Source organism: Acomys minous (assembly GCF_964271855.1).
Source record: "Acomys minous genome assembly, chromosome: 12".
Lineage (NCBI taxonomy): Eukaryota > Metazoa > Chordata > Mammalia > Rodentia > Muridae > Acomys > Acomys minous.
This window is the reverse complement of record NC_140493.1, coordinates 32,696,819-32,718,958: the sequence shown is the minus strand read 5'-3', so window position 1 is coordinate 32,718,958 and position 22,140 is coordinate 32,696,819. Positions and strand designations below refer to the sequence as shown.

At 39.7% G+C, this 22,140-nt stretch overlaps 1 protein-coding gene across 1 annotated transcript in view; it reads left to right on the top strand.

Annotated features, from left to right (window-relative positions):
- The window catches only part of TRPS1 (transcriptional repressor GATA binding 1), a 236,542-nt gene that overhangs the window by 50,766 nt on the left and 163,636 nt on the right, over window positions 1-22,140 (top strand). The window contains 2 exon segments of the mRNA XM_084751232.1: window positions 7,252-8,381; window positions 16,779-17,382. Coding sequence (XP_084607358.1) covers window positions 7,252-8,381; window positions 16,779-17,382 — 1,734 coding nt within the window.

Below are 22,140 nucleotides of genomic sequence, written 5' to 3'. Positions count from 1 at the left end.
GTGTGTGTGTGTGTGTGTGTGTGTGTGTGTGTGTGTGTGTGTGCAGTGTGTATGATGAGTGCCTATGATATCTGTGTTGTGTTGTATGTTTGCATGTTGTGTGTGTGGTGTGGTGTATGTGTGTGTATGTGGTGTGCTGTCTATGTGTGCATGCTGTGTTTGCTATGTTGCATTTTGTGTGATATTTATGTATGTGGTGTGTATATGTGGTGAGTTGTGTGTAGTGTGTGTGTATTTGGTGTGGCATGTGTGTGTGTGTGTGTGTGTGTGTGTATGTGTGTGTGTGTAGTGTGTGTATATATGGTGTGGCATCCTGTGTGGTGTGATGGTGTGGTGGTTTGTGTGCATGTGTGCATACAGTGAAGGTCAGAGGACAACTTTCAGAAGTTGGTTCTTGCTTTCCAGCTTGTTCAGGCAGGATCTCTCTTGTTTCCGCTGCTGTACTATCTACTATGGACTAGCTGGCCCGAGAGTCTGGGCAATTCTGTTGTCTCAGGCCCTCACCTCACCATAGGGGTGCTGGGATTGCAGGTGTGTTTTATCACACCTAGCTTCTGATGGGATAAACCCGGGGCACCAGGCTTGCGATGCACGATACACGGGCTTCCACCAGCTGCACCAGCTCCCCTGCCCCACGTTGTTGCTTTCTTTTATTCTTTTCTTTTTGTTCATTTCTTCTTTCTACTCTCCTCTTACAGCTCATCCTCGTTGTCTTCCTTCTTCCCTTTCATTTTGTTGAATTAACCCTCTGTTCTGCCTTTCTTCCTCTCTGCTCTTTGGTCTCTTAGGTTCCCTTTTCCCCTGGAAATCCCTCATCGTTTCCTGAGAGGGCCTTTCATTGTTCATGCTCACATCTTACTTCGCACAGGTTCCTTCCGCCTGCATAGCCTTTGCATGAGCGCTGCTTGGAGGAGGCTAGTCTTCAGATATCAGCTTGCCTGCTCTCAGATCCCTCACTGGCCCCGGAACCCTTTTCTGTCTTTTCAGTTTACGTTAGGCGCTCTGCTTTTATTGACGTGGAGCTATGGACTCAGCAGAAACAACACATATTCCATTGTTTTCATTACCTATTTACATCTGAGTTTTCTACAAACACTTTAAATTAATTGTCTCTGTGTGTGTGTGTGTGCATATACCTGATATAGGTTCTGGGAACTGAACTCAGGTCTCTGAGCCATCCCTCCAGCCCCATTCGATGAGATTGCTGTGTTCACAGACACTTGTGGGTCCTGGACTATCATTTCTTGTTGATTGATTCCGAGTGCTTCTCAGCTAGTAGGAGTGCTACAAGCAACCTCTTTGGAGGAAAGATGTTCTTTCTTCACCTCAGGGATTAAACTCAGTTTCCGTGGTCAGTAAGGCGTGCCCAGCACAGGGCTGAGCTCTGTCTTTCACATCTGTATCCTCTTGCATCAAACATTTTTTTTTTTAATCTCCATTCTGATCAGTGGTCAGAGGCAGGCTGGAAGTAGAAGTCTCCTGTGTGGAATGCCCTGCCTACAATGTACTTGCACCTCGCTTTCTCATTTCCCATGACAGATTGTCTTTGGAACTCTTTGTAATATTTGTGCTTATGTCTCTGTATGTGCTGTGGTGTTGTCCAGGTATGTGTGGGTACGGATTGCTGCAGATGAAAGGTAGGAGACCACCTCTTAGGGCTTCTACTCTTAGCACCCTATCCCCTTAAGACAGGGTCTCACAATGAAACTGGAGTTAGGCTGGTAGCCTGCAGATGGTAGAGCTCTTTCTCTGTATGTCTCTCAAAGTCCTGCCTTTATAGGAACAAAACCAGCTATGCCTTGTTTTGGTGTGAAGTTTATGCGCAGGTGGCAGACACTCTGACCTGCTGAACACCATCCCCTCAGCTTGGTATCCAGACTCTTATTGAGATTAGATTTATGACGTATTGGTATTCTGTCATTCCAGCTACCAGCTGACCACAGAAACACTGGTTACACTGAGTGACATGACAATATACATTTAAAGTAAACTGTTCATCTGTGAAGAATTGGTATGATGCGTCTTTTAAATGCTTCCCCCGGAATTCTTTAAAATTTGACCACCCCTCCCACTTAGGTGGCTCTTATAAATCCCAATGTGAAAAGGATTCCTCAGAATTATTGTGGCGACACTGATAAGAACAGGCTGCAGGAATAAGCTGTGTGGAGAGTGGGAAGATTGCCACATAATTAGATTCCTTACTGAAAATTTTAAGCACTTCTTCTCCAGCAGCCGCGCATCACTGCAGTGCACTTGGTATTCTGGAATGCGCTTTTGATGCTCTGTACATGCAGCAGCAACATTCCTTATGTGTATCAGCAGGTTAATTCTGGGCACAGTTATTCTTAGCCCTGTCCGTCCCTTACAGATTTCTTCAAGTGATATGAAAGTCCATTATTTTAACAGTCATTTTTATTTAATGAGTTAGCTTTTTTACTTTTAAGGTTTTTACCTTTTTGACTATCAGCCCATAACCTCAAGTCCTCTCAAATTAGCACCCTGATACTTCTCTCTGTTGCCATCAATTATAGTACTTGAAAATGAACCACATCTGAGGGCGAGCTTGTGTGTAGTTCAAACAGCTCCTTTTTCTGCTGCCTTGAAAATGAGGACATGAACTAAAGTGTCATTTTAAGAATTCTGAGTCTTTAAATATTTTCCTCTGACATACTCCTTTAGATATTATTTTGATACAGTTTTGATGAGTGTTGTCAGGAGGAAACACATGAATTCATACAGACCACGAAGAAACAGTCTTTTAATGTTTTTCAATTCTCTTGTGAAATATTTCGGTTAAACAATATGCATTAAATTATAAAGAAAATCCATGGAAAATACTATATGGAAGGAATATAGTATTTTTTTTTCTAAATTGGAGGCTAAGATATAATTACTCTTATCAGGGAAAAAATAAGTTAAATCTGATGTTTTTGTTTGTTTTCTCTATGTGTGAGTGCAAGTGTGCATACATGCTTGTGTGCATGCAGCCCCTCCCCCCTCTGTGTGTGTATGTGTGTGTGTGTGTGTGTGTGTGTGTGTGTGTGTGTGTGTGTGTGTGTGTGCGCGCGCGCGCGCGCCTATTATCTGGACTGCTTTTTCTATGTGCAACTTTAATTTGCCTTTGGAGGTATATATGCTAGTTTGCGTTTGTATTTAAGACAGAATTAAGGGCTTTTTTGGAGGTCAAGCCAATGCCAGAGTCGCCATGAGTTATTATGGTTTCTTATTCCAGGTGACTCAGGGGTCTTAGAGAGACCTCACTGTTTGTATTCAATCACATTCCTTCCTTCAGCCCAAATGCAGGGAGCCATTACATATTTCAAATATTAGTAACACATTCTTCTTGTAGTCTAGAAAGAATATAAATAGACCATTAGCCTCGTCATGGCAAATGGAACCTTTCACTTACGCTAAGAGTACTGTTTGAGCAAAGTGTGTTGAATTTGCCACTGATGTCACCAGTCCCCATCCATTTGATCTATTCATCATGTTGGCAGGAGATGTTTACTGGATGGCTCACTTTGTTAAATAATATTTCATTCTTTTTGCCATTACACTATAGTGTCTTGCCTAATACAGTACTTCATGACCACGTGTTGTTTTCTAGATTTTGATTAAATTAAATTAATGAAAAGTAAGAAAACATTATGTTAAAAATATGTCATTTCCACTACCTTTATCTTAATAGCTACATCTGGTTCATGTCCTTCAACAGCACAGAGGATAATATACAAGTTTTTATTATTTTGGAAAATTCAATTGGATGGCACAGCTATAGAGCTCTCGTTTTTGTTTATAATAATCCAATTAAATGGCAAAATTGTACAGCATTATTTATATTCATAAGATTGGAAACAATTCTTAGGAGGTTCTTATAACTGCTCACAGAATTTGATTTGGAGAATTTCTAGGAGCACATAAATGCATAAAAATGTAGCTGCAGTTGTATCCTTAAGGCAAAGAGAGGATCTAGCTTGCTCATCTTATATTTATATTCTATTCCAGGGCCCAGAACAAGCCAAACAGTAAAACTAAGGAGGTGGGGGAGCACATGGGAGGTCCCAAAGGAACATAAGGCTGTATAATTTTAATATGTGAATATCTTCATACAAACTTTATGTGTTAATACACTACAATTTCAAATGTTGGTTAGTAAAGGAAGAAGGACATAAAACTATGTTCGGCTTTTTGTCTTCTTTTTAGTGTAATCATAACTAGGAATACAGTTTTTTTCCCAAATATTGATGGGTTCTGCCATTTGAGAAGTCATATTTTCTGACAGTATGGTTTAATAAATTGTTGCTGTAAGTGCTTAACTGCTCTTAGGGTGTATTCTTATTTAATTAAGAAAGGAGGGCATAAACACTAACACTTGTAGGTACTAAAGTTAAAGTCAGTGTGGGCAGTAGACAGGGAGGGTACCGCTTAGTAAATTTTGTTTTATTTTACAGAGATAGCCAAATAATGAATATCAGATGTGTTTAACTGTATCTTGTGTAAATGTGCTTCTTTAGAAAGAATCACGGATATAGCATCTGGGTCTTCTTTTTGAGAGAGAAAAAATAAGTAGAATCTTAAATAATTATGTGTCCCTTGAGAGTCTTTTATTATATATGATCCCCATGCTGTTTTGCTTTCTATACTGTGTAATACCAATATGATTTAGTGATGTTAACCAAAGGTAAATTTGTAATATAGGGAAGTATCAATGTGATTGCTCTTCATGGTGAAATATCATTTGTGAAGTTTGTTTGTTGTTTATGAAAAAGCTCCACAGGAAGAATGATTTCTTAGCATAACTCATGTATTTAGTAACCATTAAAAGTACACTGAATAGGGGAGTTGTCCGATCTACTTCCATAGGTGAAGAAACAAATCTCCTAGACACATTGTCAACACCAACTCAAAAGACACACTGTACTCTGCAAAGTTTGTTAACTTCAATAAAAATACCTCACTGATAATTATTCATAATCTTTTCTTTATTCATGGCTAGAAACAACTCAGCAGGGATGCTGAGATGCCTGAAATAGAGGTACTATTTACTTCAAAAACCCTATGTGTGTGGATTTCTTAAGAATATGTGTGCTTATTGTTCAACTCCTTTGGTGTGGCTGTGCACACGGGCCTCAAGGATTGCAAAATCAAACACAGTGATGATCACTGGTAAATTCTCAGGAATCTCACTTGTTTAAGCAGAAGTTAGAAGCCTTTTCATTAGCGAGCTCAGAATTCTGAAACAATGAAGTAGCTACACCAAGAAAAATATTCATCTCTAAAATTTTGCACTTTGTATTTATCTTTATTTATAAAGCAGTACTGTTTTTGTATTTCCCACCTTGATCTAAGTTTAAGTCCCCAAACTGCCTGATAATAACATCGCACTTAATGTTTATTTTTTTCTTGAAAATAAGGTTTCTTCTTCTCAATTCTAGTGAATTGGGAAGTCCATGTAGAAGTTTTGCAATGTAATCTGTTTAGTGCAACTTTCAGCTCCTTTTGATCAGTGTAAGGATGTTGTTCTAGACAGCTTTTCTCAAGGCTTCGAGGTTGGCCGTTTTTCAAACTGTTGACTCTAAGATTTTAGGCTGGGAGGGGCGCACCATTTCGCTCTCCTTGCTCAGTGGTCCTGTCCTCGATAGACTGAAAACTGTGCGCTTGAGTTACATGATTATGTATATATTTAATCATCATAGCTTCCTTAATAATGAGGAAACAATCAAATGATCTTAATGTACAACCAGTATCAAGTTGTTTCTGCCCTAGTGCTGATTTCCTGGAACTGTAATGTGGGATATGCATTTGGAAGTTACCACAATCGGGGAAGCTGTTGGACAGAGAAGTTAACTAACTTGATCAAGATCCCGGCTGTTTAGGAAGCAAATGAGCGTCTCCATTTTAGTTCTATACAGCAGAGGTGCAAACATTCCAGAATGTACTACCGAATATAATTTGCATTTTAAGTAGTGCCTTCAAGTGATTTTGAGAAGCCTGAGACTTTTCTCATGGAATGATTTGGATATGAGCAGCGATCACACATGTCATTTTCTGAGCAGCTGTTGAAGCAGGCAGAGCATGATTTTGTCACTTGCTTTATATATTACATCTGGTTGCTGGGACAAAAAAAATTGCATTTGAAGGAAGTGTTTTCTTTCCACTCCTTCCTTTCATCCTTCTGACCTTCCATTCTTCGTTTTTCAAGGTCTCAGTCAGCAATTCACTTTCCAACCCTGACTGTTGGCTCAGTGTGATTCTTACTAACTGAGATCTCTGCTTCACTGTCGCTTGGAAGGGAGGAAGTTTGTCTTATAAAGTGCCGTATGAGGCCTACATATCATCAATAAAATGCGATTGCTCCTCTTTTTTATTTGTCTCTTTTTGAGATAGAGTCTGCCTCTTTAGCCTAGGGCAGTCTTGAACTCTGTAGTCCTACCTTTGTCTTCTGAGTGTTGGGATTATATTGTGTGCTAACATGCCTGTCTTACTATGTAAATCAAGTTTAACAGAGACAGTAGAATGTAGTGATTTTCATTGGGGACTGCTTTATTTTAATCTTTGACCATCCCATGACCCCATTCACTGGAAGAGACAGTGGCTCTTAGCTATTAGATAAGTCTTAATCAAATAGAGCCCTGATGGATTTCTCTCCATGTTTGGGCTGAGAGACACTTGAAATTCTGTGTGCTACCATCATTCTTGTCCACTTCATTTTAGTTTGGTTTCCTTGTACATAATTAAGCTTCTGTTAGAAGCTACATGTGTGGTCAGTTTAGGACCCATGTTTTATGTAAAACAAAGACTTCCTCTTTGCATGCAACCTCAGTGGTGTAGGGTTGAGTCTCACACTTCCTTGGAGATTCCCTTCAAGGAGTGATCTAGAGGGGCTGCCTCTGGTTTTCGTAGCACTCCTTAGCTCTTCAAAAAGGAAACCCTTTGTTATTTGGGTGTCATGTAGAACAACCCCACTCACTTGGAAATATGTTTCCTAAAATACATATTATTTTGTTCTTTGACCTGGTTATAGTGCTTTCATTACATGTCTTCATCCTTCGTTATAAGATTGAGCACTCAAAGAGTCCTTGTAGAGAAATAAAGATCCCCTTCCCCATAGTTCAAGCGGGTTCCCAAGAAGGAGGAAATGTATTGTTGTCTTTATAAAAGTGTTGAATACTTGACAATAACCCTCTCTTACAGAGAAGTGACTGAATGTATGACACATCTAAAGTAATGCCCATTTCTTCTACACTCCAGGTCACTTCAGGTGGAACATTCATTGGCATTGGACGGAAAACTCCAGACTGCCAAGGCAACACCAAGTATTTCCGCTGCAAATTCTGCAATTTCACTTACATGGGCAACTCATCAACCGAACTAGAACAACACTTTCTTCAGACTCACCCGAATAAAATAAAAGTGTCTCTCCCCTCCTCCGAGGCTGCAAAGCCTTCAGAGAAAAACTCTAACAAATCGATCCCTGCGCTTCGAGCCAGTGACTCTGGAGATGTAGGAAAGTGGCAGGACAAGATCACAGTCAAAGCGGGAGATGACACCCCTGTCGGCTACTCAGTGCCCATCAAGCCCCTCGATTCCTCAAGACAAAATGGTACAGAGGCCACCAGTTATTACTGGTGTAAATTTTGTAGTTTCAGCTGTGAGTCATCTAGCTCGCTAAAGCTCCTAGACCATTACGGCAAGCAGCATGGAGCAGTGCAGTCAGGTGGCCTTAACCCAGACCTGAATGACAAGCTTCCCAGGGGCACTGTTATTAACCAGAATGATCTAGGCAAAAGTGTAGAAGGAGAGCCATTGACCAAGCCAGAAAAGGGCTTGAGTGGGGCTAAAAAGAAGGACTTCCCGAGCAAGGGAGCAGAGGATAATATGGTAACAAGTTATAACTGTCAGTTCTGTGACTTTAGATATTCCAAAAGCCATGGCCCTGATGTGATTGTAGTGGGTCCACTTCTCCGTCATTATCAACAGCTCCATAACATCCACAAGTGTACGATTAAGCACTGTCCATTCTGTCCCAGAGGCCTTTGCAGCCCAGAAAAGCATCTTGGAGAAATTACTTATCCGTTTGCTTGTAGGAAAAGTAATTGTTCCCACTGTGCACTCTTGCTGTTGCACTTGTCTCCTGGGGTGGCCGGAAGTTCCAGAGTCAAACACCAATGCCACCAGTGTTCCTTCTCTACCCCTGATGTAGATGTGCTCCTCTTTCACTATGAGACCGTGCATGAGTCCCAAGCATCGGATGTCAAACAAGAGGCAAACCACCTGCTGGGATCTGATGGGCAGCAGGCTGTCAAGGAAAACAAGGAATACTCCTGCACCAAATGCGATTTTATAACCCAGGTGGAAGACGAGATTTCTAGACACTACAGGTAAGTTTTCTGGGGACCAGAATCCCAGGAGATTCATAGAATTCAGAGGATAGAAGCAGAAATTGGGAGAGCAGCATGTGATGTGGGTGGACTTACAGGGCGGCCACGTAGACATTTTGTGGAATTGCAGATGATAAGTTGATTGATGTGATGACTTCAGATTTTAATTTACTCACGTGTTCTCATGCTTCCTAAGTGTCTTATAGCATTTGTAGAGTGCATTTTCAAATTCTCAGAGATAATAACAATGAGGTTACTAATTTATCGTGGTTAGTATGACTCTGCATCCTATAATTATTGAAGGGACAACTCCCAAGTTAAAGATTCTATTAGAATGTATTTTATTCTCTGGAAACTTTCAGACTGAGACTATGTTGCCAATCTCTCTCTCTTTCTCTCTCTCTCTCTCTCTCTCTCTCTCTCTCTCTCTCTCTCTCTTTGGTTTTTTGAGACAAGGTTTCTTTGTGTAGCCTTGGCTATTCTGGACTCACTTTGTAGACCAGGCTGGCCTTGAACTCGCAGGGATCCACCTGCCTCTGCCTCCCGAGTGCTGGGACTAAAGGCACGTGCCACCACTGCCCGGCCTGCCAATTTCTCTCTTTAAGTGAGATTGGACGTTCTTCTCACTTTTCGTACTTGAGCAGCATTCTTGATTGGCAAACAAAGAAAAATGTTGAGTTGAGATTTTGTAATGAACATGATTTTGGTTGTACTGTCACTCCTTGGTGGCAGATAAAACAGGTTATTTCAAATTCATTAACACACACACACACACACACACACACACACACACACACACACACGCACGCGCGCACACACACACACATACTTACTTGATTCTCCTTATAAGTCTTATTTTCCCCAACTTACTAGTCATACTTTCTAGAGATAAGTTTACATGGAACATTCACTTAATATATGTACTTGTTTCTTAATTTCAGAACTGTATATTGTAGCAGGCACTGTATATACAGGAGTGAATAAGATAGGTGTAGTTTATGGCCATATGAAACTGACACTTTGCTAGGGAGAAAAAGGCACCTATAGATCATCAGGAGTGGGAAGGGCCACAAAAGCAAAGGAACAGAAGACTACACTTCAAATGAACATAGGAAGAGCATAGCTGAAAAATTGGCAGGTCAGAAAAGGCTGTCCCAGGCAGGAAGGCTTATGCTAGACTTGATTATAAGGGGGATAAGGTCTTTATGCTCAAGCCTGAAAGACAAGATGTGCAAAACTGAGCACTGTTGGTGCTTTACTGTTATTCTTTCCCTAAGCACCAAAGCAAAAACTTGCATTTTCTGTCTTTTTTTAGTTATTGTTTATTTTGACATGGTCCTACTGTAGCCCAGGATAGAGTATAGCTCACTGTAGAAGCCAGATTGACCTCAAACTCCTGGCAATGGTCCTGCCTCAGTGCTTCCCATGTGTTGAGATTAGAGAGATTAGAAGGGTGAGCCATTGTACTCCAATTTTATTTACTATTTGAAATGCCTTTCAATATGTAGGTCCAGTGCTCTCTCTCTATATATAAAAAATCTGGCTATTTCAGTTTTAAATTCCAAGTCATTTAAGAACGCCTTTCATTCTTTTTTGAAATTCTGTGTTAGTGGCATTGTGGGTATATCTTCTCAGTCATCAGTAATGAAGCAGTCCATGTCCAACAATAGGCTAATAATGTTGGATGTTAATTTGAAGGGCATCCTAATGTTCACATTGAATCAAAATGTTCAGAAAACACTTATTTGAGAGTTACACTGTTTAATTTATAAGGTCAGTCCTAGGAAAGACACAGTGCTGCAATCAAATATGTGTTCACACTTGCAATGAGTGTTTCTGTCTCCTCGGATGTTAGCTGCATGTTAATTTCTTTCTGGGCTAGCAAGCACCAGCTTTTCCTTGACTCTTGCTGGTGTGGATACACAAGCATGGGTGAGTTTGTGCACATTGTGCAATACAGTTGTGAAGGGCTATAAAGTTTTTCAAGGGACCGTTATTTTATTTAATCATGAGGGAAATGAAATAAGTAGACAATATGCACATATACTCATATATGCATGTATGTATGTATGTGTGCAGAAGTATAATCAGTAAACACACAAATACACAGAGAGAGAGAGAGACAGAGACAGAGAGACAGAGAGACAGAGACAGAGAGAGACAAAGACAGAGACAGAGAGACAGAGAGAAAAAGACAGAGACAGAGACAGAGACAGAGATGCACCTAGCAACTAGTTGATTTGGACAAATATATTTTCTCCAAGAGTCTACGCCATTACTAAATGCTTTGTCTGAAATCAGCAGAATATTTATGTTCTTTAGATAAAGAAAATAATCTCTGGAGCAATGAACCATATGATAAAGGAGATTTTTAGTAATGTCCAGATTTATTTAATTCTTTGTAATGAAAGTAACTTCCAGCAGAAGAGACCATTCTCTCCTTGCCCAGCACTGTAGCTGCACAGTTTAATACATGAGCATGCATAGATCTTGGCAAATGTCTTTATGCAAATGGATTACCCAGGAGCATTTGCCTCCGTAATAGTTTCCAATCCTGACAGCTCCAAGGTGAGTTATATTTTAATCGTTCATTACATAGCTTTAGAGCAGTTTGAGGCTCTAAGGGTATATGCCAAAGACAGTTGCATGTTGGCTTTGAATATAAGTCAAACTCTCAGCATTTCTTAGCTAAGAAATTAAATAGAATGTGTTCTTAGGGCACTGAGTATTTAATAATACTTACTTTTAAATACTTATATAATTTCATTGATCTAAGGACCTTTTACATTTTAGGCTATTCATTTCAATCTGAGAGCCATTATGGAATTATTTGAAGTTTAGAGCCTTATGATTTCAAGAGTGATAATTCATGACTAGGAAATATAAGGAAACTTTACTAAATGCTGGTCACATTGGCAGCCTTAGGGATACAAAGTGAAATAACCATGCAATGACTTAAAACTCAATCAGCTAAGAATGTATTTTCTTTAAATGCCATGTTTTAAAAGGAGAATAAGAGGTTGTTTCACCTCATCTCAATTCCATCTTTCTAGATTTTCCTATACTCTTGTCCTCCTAGAGAATGTCTATCATCATTGGCTGTTCTTGTAACGGAGCATCCTAGGCTTTGAATGCTTTACGTACAAGAATGAGACTGTAATAAAAGCCAGCGTAACTGTGCAATGCGTGTAGAATAATTTGTACCCGAAACAGAGTTGATGTGGAACTCTGAGGTGTCCTGCTGTGGATTACATAAGAACTGGGCTGTTCTTAGGGGAGCTGACATCTTTTTCACTCAGTATCTGGAAATGGGGTCCGTTATCATCCCTCCCTGTGTTTATGCATGCTTAAACTGTCCCCTACTCACCTTGTAGATGACACTCTTTTCCTTGCATGAATCTGCTTCTCTTCCATCATGTCTTTTATTAATTTATTACTCAATAGACAGTGCACCCACTTGCTCTTGGTTACCATTTTTTATCAAAATGTACAGGGTTATAACTTATGTTTCACATCTAAGTAGGGCAAAAGTCTTCTTACAAAGCAATTGTAAACAAGCATTCGAGTTAAAGCATACTTTTAATGCATTGCCAGACTTCCACAAATTTAGGGGAATTTCCAAAGCTTATTCTTTACTTCACTAAGAATGAACTAAATGGTAGTGAGGGAGAAGTGAAACGTAAGTGCGGCATGTGAGGTTGCACAGAGGACAAATGCCAGTGTGTCTGCTGGATTTAGCCAAGAATGAGGCTGGGGGGTCACTCAGGAAAGGAGCTGAATTTACAAGTTCTACTTTAATGCTGCTGCTGATCAATTTATTCCTACGTTCACTGCTTGACTGTTGCCTTCAGAAATAAACATAAATTTGACTATAGAAAAGTACTCAATTTTCATTTACAAGTAGTCATGGGTTAAGACAGGTTCTGTATGTGCTCATGATTGCAAGCTTTGCATCATAGACAGAGGAAGGATACACTGTATATGAAAAAAGGAGAAAGCATAAATGATAGATTCAGACACTTAGGAAAATTAGATACAGGAATTTTTAGTTATAATATCATAATTGTCATGTTTTTAAAAAATCAAAAGTTACCACTTAAAATTGTTCGTGCAATGAAAAACTATAAATTATTACCGAGGGAGGTGATGAACAAATGCCATTACTAATTAAAAAGCATAATCATTGGAAATTAAAGAAAGCAAATAGGATAATTGACTCATTAGGTAATGATAAAGAGCCTCTGCATTAATCACAATGAGGCATTAGAACTATATTTTCTGAATAAATATTAATTGAATTAAATGTTTAATTAACTTAATTATTTGGTGTATGTTGATGTTTTGTCTGCATGTTTGTCTGTGCACCACTTGTTTGCTTGATGACCTCAGGGACCAGAAAAGGGTGTTTGATTGGCTCTTTCTGGAGTTACAGACAGCCTTGAAATCCCATATGGATGCTAGGAATCAGGTCTGGGTCTTTTGGAAGAGAAGCCAGTCTTCTTAACTGCTGGACCATCTCTTCAGGCTTAGAGAGGAAGTTTTGAAGAAATAGTAAGGCAGTGGAAAATATGAAACCAGATAACATGATATGGAAATACAATGACATCTATGCAGTTACACAACTCATCCAAATCTTAGAAGAAAAGAATAAAGCGAATGGTATGGATCATAGGCAGCCAGTATTTGAGGAGGAAAGAGGAAACAGCATCTTCTAGGACTCACTGATGAAGGATATAAATATATAGATGCAAAGAAGCATGAAACACACTAGGCAAAATGCATTATAATAAACTTACCCATACATATGTTTGAAAAGTGAAAAGTCAAAATACTTGAGAGCAGCTACAGACAAACAATAAATGAGGTACTTAGAAAGGAGAAGTTGCTTGACACGTTCTCATTAGCAAAGTTGGAAAGCGGAAGCAGGAGAAATATTGCCAAATGAAATGAACCTAGTATTGCTTACCAACCACCCAGACAGTCTTCTAAGGATATAAAAGTAAAGACATGCTCGTAGAAAACCTGGCAAACATCTGTATCACAGGCACCTGTCCATTGTGATATTCATGAATGATTTGAAAAAGGTGCTTTGTGTCTTTCGGTTTGAAATAATTAACATTGGCTTAATGCAGTGTTTCTTCAGAGCACGTCTTAAGCTGCACCATGTATATACTTCCTAATTTCTCTCTGCTGCTTCTTGCTTCCCATATAACATCAGCGTCGCACACATTCCCCGCTGTAGCTCTCTCAACGTTTCATGTGTGCTGTTTTAATATGTGCAGCTGTTAAGTTGATTCTCTGGAAGAAGGGATGAGAATATATGTTGCTCGTTATTAACAAGATGCTGTGAGAATGCCCAATAATCTGCAGATTTCCTGGCAAGCTAACTTATGTATATCTTGTGGTCCTTTCTGGCCATAGGCACTTGATTCTTGTTACTGAGGTATGATCTCTGGAACCCACAGTGTGAGTCTTATTTGGAAACTTATGAAATTTTCATACAATCATGGCCTTGTGGCCAACATCGAGAGTCTGAGTTGTTTCCATGTTTCCAGATGGTAGCTATGCAGGTTGGAGTTTGAGAAGTTACCCTCTTTTTTTAGTAAAGGGTATGGTGGTGTTCACACCACCCCCAAACATTTGAAAGTAATATTCTATTTTTAATTGTCACTCTATCATTCGTTTAGGCTTGATTCTAAGAGAGTCTCAAGAGAGCTTTGTAGTTAACTGTCATTTCTGCCTCTCCTAGTGGTTTCCAGTGGTCTCAGAGCATGAACAGCTTAGTGGCTTAATTACTGTTTCACTGCACCATCCATCTCTACCCTCTTCCTAAATAGTCGTCAGGGTGAATCCTAAGATGCTGAAGGAGAGTAGGGTTTTACCTGAGTTTCATTAACGTAAAAAGGATTAGAGATAGCTTGTGAGTGTAGTCATTCAGAATCATGATATATCTGGTATATTATGATTTCCTCATTTAGAATCATGATATTTCTGGTATAAAGTGTCATTTAGCTAGATACTGGTGTTTGTATTGGCTCCCACAAAAAATTTAGGTTCTCAAGTCATGGCTGGACATAGAGTTTCAGGAAGATGAAGCAGCCTTGGAAAGGTAGCACATGACCTGTTTTATAAGTGGTTATTTGTCCTCATTCTCTTTTCTATTGTAAGATCTTTTGTAGCCTCCCCCTTTATTGTTTCACTTTTCATCATGTCTGTAATTTCATTTACTTTAAAACATTGTGGGGCATTTAGGCTTCAGCATATTTAGAGGCAGAGTGTTGATCTGGAAGCTGGAAGCTTTGTGACATCAGCTTTGTGTAGACTAAATGGGTGAGGCACCATTTCTCCACCTATTTGCTCATCAATAAACCCTGGACTTGAGAGCCTAGCTGTTTTGTCATTCCATCATCAGAGAAGCCTCATAACATGACAGATTTATTAATCCAGAAACTATTATAACCACTCCGTCTATAATTAAACCATATGTTTATCATATTCCTCTCTGCCTAGTGTTATCCTTAGGCTTGAAAAGTTTTTCTCCCCTGCCCCCCATTACAACCATTAATGAATGAATGGCACTTTCAGTGGATTGATCAGACTATTTCCTTGTTGTTGTTTCCTCATCTACAGTAGCCTCTTCTGCATCTCACACTTGCTACAATGTGCTTTTTTCCTCCTGTGCTTGCTAGTTTTATGTCAACTTGACACAAATTAGAGTCATCTGAGAGGAAGGGACCTCAATTGAGAAAATGCCTACATAAGGTCAGGCTGTAGGCAAGCCTGTAGGACATTTTTAAATTAGTGATTGATGGGGGGAGAGCCCTGCTCATTGTGGGTGTGGAGTCAACCCTTAGCTGAGCAAGCCACGAGGAGCAAGCAAGTAAGCAGTACCCTCACTGGCCTCTGCCTCCACGTTCCTGCCTTGCTTGAGTTCCTGCCCTGACTTCCTTGGATGATGAACAATGATGATGAAATATAAGCCAAATAAATCTTCCTTCCTGAAGTTGCTTAGGTCCTGGGGTTTCATCACAGCAGTTGCAAGTCTAATCAGGACACCTCCTCCTCATCCCCAAAAGAGGATAGCTCCTTGTTGTCCTTTGGATTTATATACTTCCCTCGGGAGGTCTTTGAATTTCAAAAGTAACCCTCATATGCCTTACTCTCTCTCTTTCATGTCCTTCTTTCCACACATCATTCTTTGTGACTTCATATTAATATACTATGACCATCCTGTAAGTGCCAAGGAAGCGAGGACTATGAGTTCCTATTTTACCACTATGTAGGCAGCAGCTGGCAAAATGATATATTGAGGATTATCTGCAAGTGGAATAACTTCAAGTGATAGCTCATAGGCCTTACTGTGAGGTTATTATTAGTACTATTTTTTGGTAACATATGAGGTAAGTAAAAACTGCTTCATATGACATATAGAGAGTTAACTAAGGCTTTTTAATCAAAGAAAAGGATGCTTCATTGTAAAAATTTGTGTATTTTTCTTGTATGTTTTTTTACAGTTAGATACCTTTTTAAATCAAACATTTGTCCTAATATAGTAGCTTTATTTTCTTTAACAATGGAGTCATTATAATACCTGGCAATACGATCGCTTTGTTTTATGATTTGAAAAGATAGTACATACATCAGCACATATACAGGCTCCTTTAGCAAATCTCTCTGTGCTGCCATTGCCATGGTGTTTGACATCTTGCAGACATTCAGTTTGCTCAGTTTATACGTCTACCTACAGTTCACGTAATTCCTTTATAAAACCTTGTTTAAATAAATCTTACTTTCTAGATTGTATAGATCAGATAGCCTGTGTCATTGACTGATTTAAATATGTGCTGGAAAGGAATATTTTAATCACAGAATATTTTAATATGTAGGAAAGGTATAAATAGGAACATGGCATTAAAATGTTAATATATTTATAGTGAAAAAAAATGGCTCAGTTCAGCTGAGATTAGCAAAAAGTGGAAAGGCCATTGGTGAAATCAGTTGTAAAAATGGGAATATCAACTTAACTAACACAGAACTGATGATTATCCATCAGAATAAAATGAACAGAGTAGGTGATAATAAAGATAAACCCCCGGTTCTAGTGGTAATTAACTGGCTCCCGTGTGTGTGTGTTTGTGTTTGTGTGTGTGTGTGTGTGTGTGTGTGTGTGTGTGTGTGTGTGTGTGTGTGTCTGTGTTAGTGCTAGAGAAAACTTTACATTCTTATATAGAAATGAAAATACCTATTAATTAAATTTCAATTCTGGGTGTTGAGAATCTTGTATATTTTTCTACCTGCTAACATTGCATGAGAGAAACCAGGTGCATGAGGACTATTTCAGCACAGAGCATTCCCGTCAGAATTCTGGCTCTCCATTGACTCTTTTCTTCCTTTCAGGAGAGCACACAGCTGCTACAAATGTCGCCAGTGCAGTTTCATAGCTGCTGACACTCAGTCACTATTGGAACACTTCAACACGGTTCACTGTCAGGAACAGGAAATCACTACTGCTAATGGCGAAGAGGATGGCCATGTCATACCCACCATCAAAGAAGAGCCCAAAATTGACCTCAAGGTCTACAGTCTGCTAAACCCAGACTCTAAGATGGGAGAGACAGTTCCAGAGAACATAGTCAAGAGGGAGAAAGTTGATGACAAGGAAGGGCTGAAAGATAAAGTCTGGGCCGAGAGTTCCACCGACGACCTTCGTGGCGTGGCATGGAGAGGGGCTGACATCCTCCGGGGCAGTCCATCCTATACTCAAGCAAGCTTAGGGCTCTTGACACCTGTGTCCACCTCCCAAGAGCAGACAAAGACTCTAAGGGACAGCCCCAATGTTGAAGCTGCCCACCTGGCAAGACCTATGTATGGCTTGGCAGTTGATACCAAGGGCTTCCTGCAAGGGGCGCCAGCCGGCGGTGAGAAGTCTGCATCCCTCACCCAGCAGTACCCTGCTTCTGGAGAGAGCAAGACCAAGGATGAGTCTCAGTCGCTGTTACGGGTAGGAAGGTTTCCTTTTTTTAAAAAAATTATTTATATTTTTTGAAGGGAACATATATTTTTCTATATTTAATGTGCTGTGTAGTGGAATAAAAGTATCTATATTGACGTAGGGATAATATATATGCATGAAGGCCAAAGGAGCAGAAAGTAGCTCGTAGGAGCTTGTACGGAATACACACATGCAGTCCCAGGTAGGCAACTGCCTATTTGTCTTTGCTTTCAGCTCCAGTTGAATGTTGGTTAATCATTCTTGGTGACTATGCAAAACAGCAAAGCGGCCTTTGGAGGAGGAAGCTTTCTAATCCCATAAAGATGCTCAGCTGTATTCAAATAATGATCTGACTTCTAAATTGTACTTTTCTGTGAAACAGTCCACAGCTGATAAGGGAGGTTAGCACAGATTAGAACGCTAAGAATGTAAACTCCTGGACAAGATGTTAATCCAGGAAGCAGTGTTTTGTTTTGTAACACACACACACACACACACACACACACACACACACACACACTCACACACACACACCAATGCCTGTAGTTCAATTGTCAGAATGAATGAAAAGGATGAGCAAAATCTCAACATGGGTGGTGCAAATACTGCCCAAAAGAGACTTACTTTTATTTCATACTCTCAGGGCCTTTTAGAGAGGGAACTAGGTAGAAAATGAGACAGAAACTACAACTAAGGAAAATCTTCATTTGTATAGTAGTGTTCTCAAAAAAACATTTTAGCTTTTGACACTTCATGAGCTCGTGGTATGCCATATATGTATTTTGCCCAAGGGAGTGGGTACCCAGAAGTATTTCACCTCAGTGCTGAGATGTCTGGATGTTCCTGCACAAAAGGTAGGATCAGAGAAACTAGCTCACTTTACAAAAACATCTGGTTGGGTAATGGAGTTCATACCCAGGGCTTTGACCTGAAGGTCAGAGACCATAGGTCAGCCAGGAAGTTCCTTGCTGTGAATAGGTTTAGCTGCTTTGTTCTCACTTCCTTCAGAATCTCTGACCCCCCTTCCCTGTGTCTCAGGTGTTGTAGGGCAGAGTTAAGGAGCATTCTGTGAAGGTGCCTTAGTTAATGATAAAAGCCATTGCTCCTCATGCCTCAAGACCCGGAGCTAAGCCTTGACTATAGAAGGAGGGGTACCTTGTAACCACAAAAAACAAAGACTTTTTCCTGTTGTCTGTAAAGAGCAAATGTTCTCTAAGGAACTTTGGGAAGAAAACCAACAATTTTGTAGTCTCCACAAGCATGCTTCTTTTAGTGTGCTTCCTTCATAACCGCAGGTAGCCGCACCCGTCTGATTGTGACTAGCTTTCTCTGAGCATGGTGGGCCTCTTCTGACTTCGGGTTGAGAGGGACAATGGGTGTTACATGTACTGCGAGTGTCCAGTGACATCTTGAGAATGTATGCTCGGTGCTAGTCCTTCAGATCACCAGAGCCTCGTCTTGTCCTTTTCCACGTAACTGGCATTTCTGCTTGGCTACAAGTTATTCTAGTAATTAAAAAAAAAAAAAAAAAGCTATTTCCAGTCTGTCAACTTTCCTGCCTTCCGCCAAGAATTTGGAATGAAAATTAGCTGACTAGGTAGCAGAGCGTAAATCCAACCAGTATTGTGATAAGGCCAAGGATGGCAGAAGGTCTGAAAGCAGTTCATGCTTTTCCGTCCCTCTACTTCTCTAATTCCCTGACTTCAAGTTTCTATTGCAGCATGTCAACTGCCCTTTCACTTCCTCCGCATTAGCTGCTGACATAGGAGATCTTCAGCTCAGCTATCTCCTCCGCGAACGCCTCAGTCTCTAACCTTGTGCTCTGTGGTCTCCCAAGGCTGCCGTCTACTTTATTTCAGAGCACGGGTGCACGCACACCTTTTAAAAAGCCAGACTCATTCTTCCGTGTCTTCAATAAAATCTGCATCTTTAAGATTTATACTTAGTGCTCCATTACTTCTTTTATGAATCTTTCAGCTTATTGGACATTCGGAATAGAAAGAGTGGCCAGTTTGGCTTGTTGCACAATATTGGGTTTGGTTCCCTAGCCGAATTTCAAATGTTTCATCTGTAATATCTAAATGAGCTTTGAAAGAAACTTGGTCCCATTAACGAGCAGAACAGATCTGGTTGAGAAACTGAGGCGATTCCCAGTCTTCTTGGTGGTGGGATACAGGATGCTGTATTATCTTAGCAAACATCCTACCTGTTCTTTCTGGAAGGAAGTACTTAGCACAGCATCATTGCCATGTTTATTAAAGGCAAAAAGTAGTGCAGTTCAACTGCGTAGGTGAAAATTTCCAAACTTTTATTATGTTTATAAATGCCCAGTAAAAGTGTAGAAATGCCTGGAATTACAATGTTCTGCCTATCTACAGGGCGAAACATTAACTTTCTAGTTTCTAGCCTTGTCTGGAATGCACGCCTACTTCCAGAAACTCACTGATGACATGGGTGTGAGTTTTGCATTGGTTTACTCAGTACAGCATGCCGTACGGTGAGCCAGTAAAAGCTTTTGTGTAGATTGCTGTTGCTGACTGTAGGACCTAGCACATGTTGAGTTAATGTCGTTAAGGACTACTAAAATTGGAAACATACCAAGTGACTAGGCCAAATGTGTACATGCTTCTTTCACAAATCATGTGATTATAATGCTGCTTTCAGGATGCTCATCTTCCAATGAAATATTTTTCTTAAAATTTTTAATTAGTTGATGCATTTTTACTGGGTCTAGTGTCCATTCATAGAAGTGTAGAAGGAAGCGTCTCAAGAAGAGCTTCCATTTCCCAGTATTCCTTCCATTAGCATCAACTCTTTATTCTGTTTCTTTGTTTGCTTACATGTTTTTTTTTCCCCTTTTGTTTGTTGAGGCCTAGAACAGTATTTGCCCTTTCTTTGGCGGGGGGGGGGGGCAGAAATATCATGCCATTTATGTCTGATCTCATTTAGTGAATGTCCTTTTATCTTTGCTTAGTTATGAATAGTAAAGGCATGCAGAACATTAAATTGTTTGTATCACCTATGTGGCTCACTGGGCTTAGATGGTGACACAGGACACATTGACTTAAGTTTTTCCCTGTAAATTGCGGTTTAAATAGTTCGACTTTTATGTCAATCAATATTATTATAAAACATTTGAGTATTTTGTGAATCTGAAGGAATATGTGGTCTTTTTTTGTTAGATAAAACTTTTGTTATATTTTTCTTAAAGTTGTGCACAGTTAACGAAAATGTTTTGTTTTTTAAAGCTCTATTCCTATAGCGGTCACTGAAGTTTAATAAATACAAACTCAATGTTTTAACTTATATTTAAATTTGGCCCTATGAAGAACCTACAGATATTTAACATTAACTATGCCAAAGTGGGATAATCAATTAGTTCTCGATATTCCAATATTTTCCTCCATATTCAAGTGATGGATTATCATCATGATTAGCCTATGAAGAATTTTGTGCCCTTTATTCTGAGCAGTTTCTTTTACAATGTATTTCTACAAATGTGTGTATATACACATTTACTTTTAGGGAAACACATAACAAATATAATTGTATAGATCTTTTACTAATTTCCATTTTATCATTCTTGATTTTATTCATACATAGAATTTTGAAAGTTATTTTGTGGCAGAATTTATTTTTTGGTCAGAGAAGCAAGCAAATGGGGAGAAAAAAATTGGTCCTTAAATTTCACAGAGATTTTGCCAGTGTCAAATGGCGTTCTCATTTAAGCAAATGCCCTAGCATAGGTAAGTGGAATGGCTGAGTCTGTAGGAGGAAGTAGGACAATTCACCAGCCAGGCACCAGCAAATCATTTGTTGCAACAGTGCCCTAGTTGCATGCTTAGACACAAATTCTACCCCAGGTTTAAGCACTCTAGTTATTAGGAACTTTGTTTAGCACACTTAGGGGAAACTGAGACACAGTGAGACTGCTTTTTGCTCAATGTCCTTGTCAGAGTTTGTTGGGTTTAACATTTCCATCCTACCCTGCTCTGGAATTAGTGGAGACTTTCAGATGTGGGCCCCTGGGAGTCGTTGAGTTCCGTGGTAGGCCACTGCCTGTCAAAGGCGAGCGAGCCTGCAGGAAATCCAAACATCTATCTCTCACCCAGGATCTACTTACTGCCTTCCTCACAGCAGGGCTGTGTGGCTTAGTTAATTAACGTTTGTCAGCCTATTTGAGGTGCTCAGATCCAGAGTGCCTGATAAGCAAAAGTAGTGTGATTATTTGCTCATCGGGTAAAGGTGATGCTGAGCCAGTACAAAGCAGACCTTATTTCTCCCGTTCTTCAGTAGTGTTAAGTTTATAGTCTAAAGGCCACTGATACTGGAAAGGGCTTCCTTTCAGATGCAAAAAATGTCCTTTGGGGGACAGTCTATTGGCAGCCATGCAAACAAGCCCCAAGTGACTACCTTTCCAACAACTGACACAAGACCACAGGAACCTTTTTAAAATAAAATGTTTTTAAGTCAAAACAGCTACTTATTGCTTTGCTTCATATTTAATGAAAACAAAGCCAGAATCTAAGTCATCCTACACAGACTGTTGACTTAATGTCTATGTAAATAACCATTTTCCTGATCATCTCAGAGCTTTTTACATGTGTCTAATCCAACACAAATGGGCTGAGACTCCATCAGAAGCACATTGATATGTTATTTGCCTAAAGAAAAAAAAAACACATTAAATGCTATTTATTTTATCCCAATATTGTATAGTTGTTGTACTAATCTCTCCACGCATCCCATGTATTGATTTTTTTAATT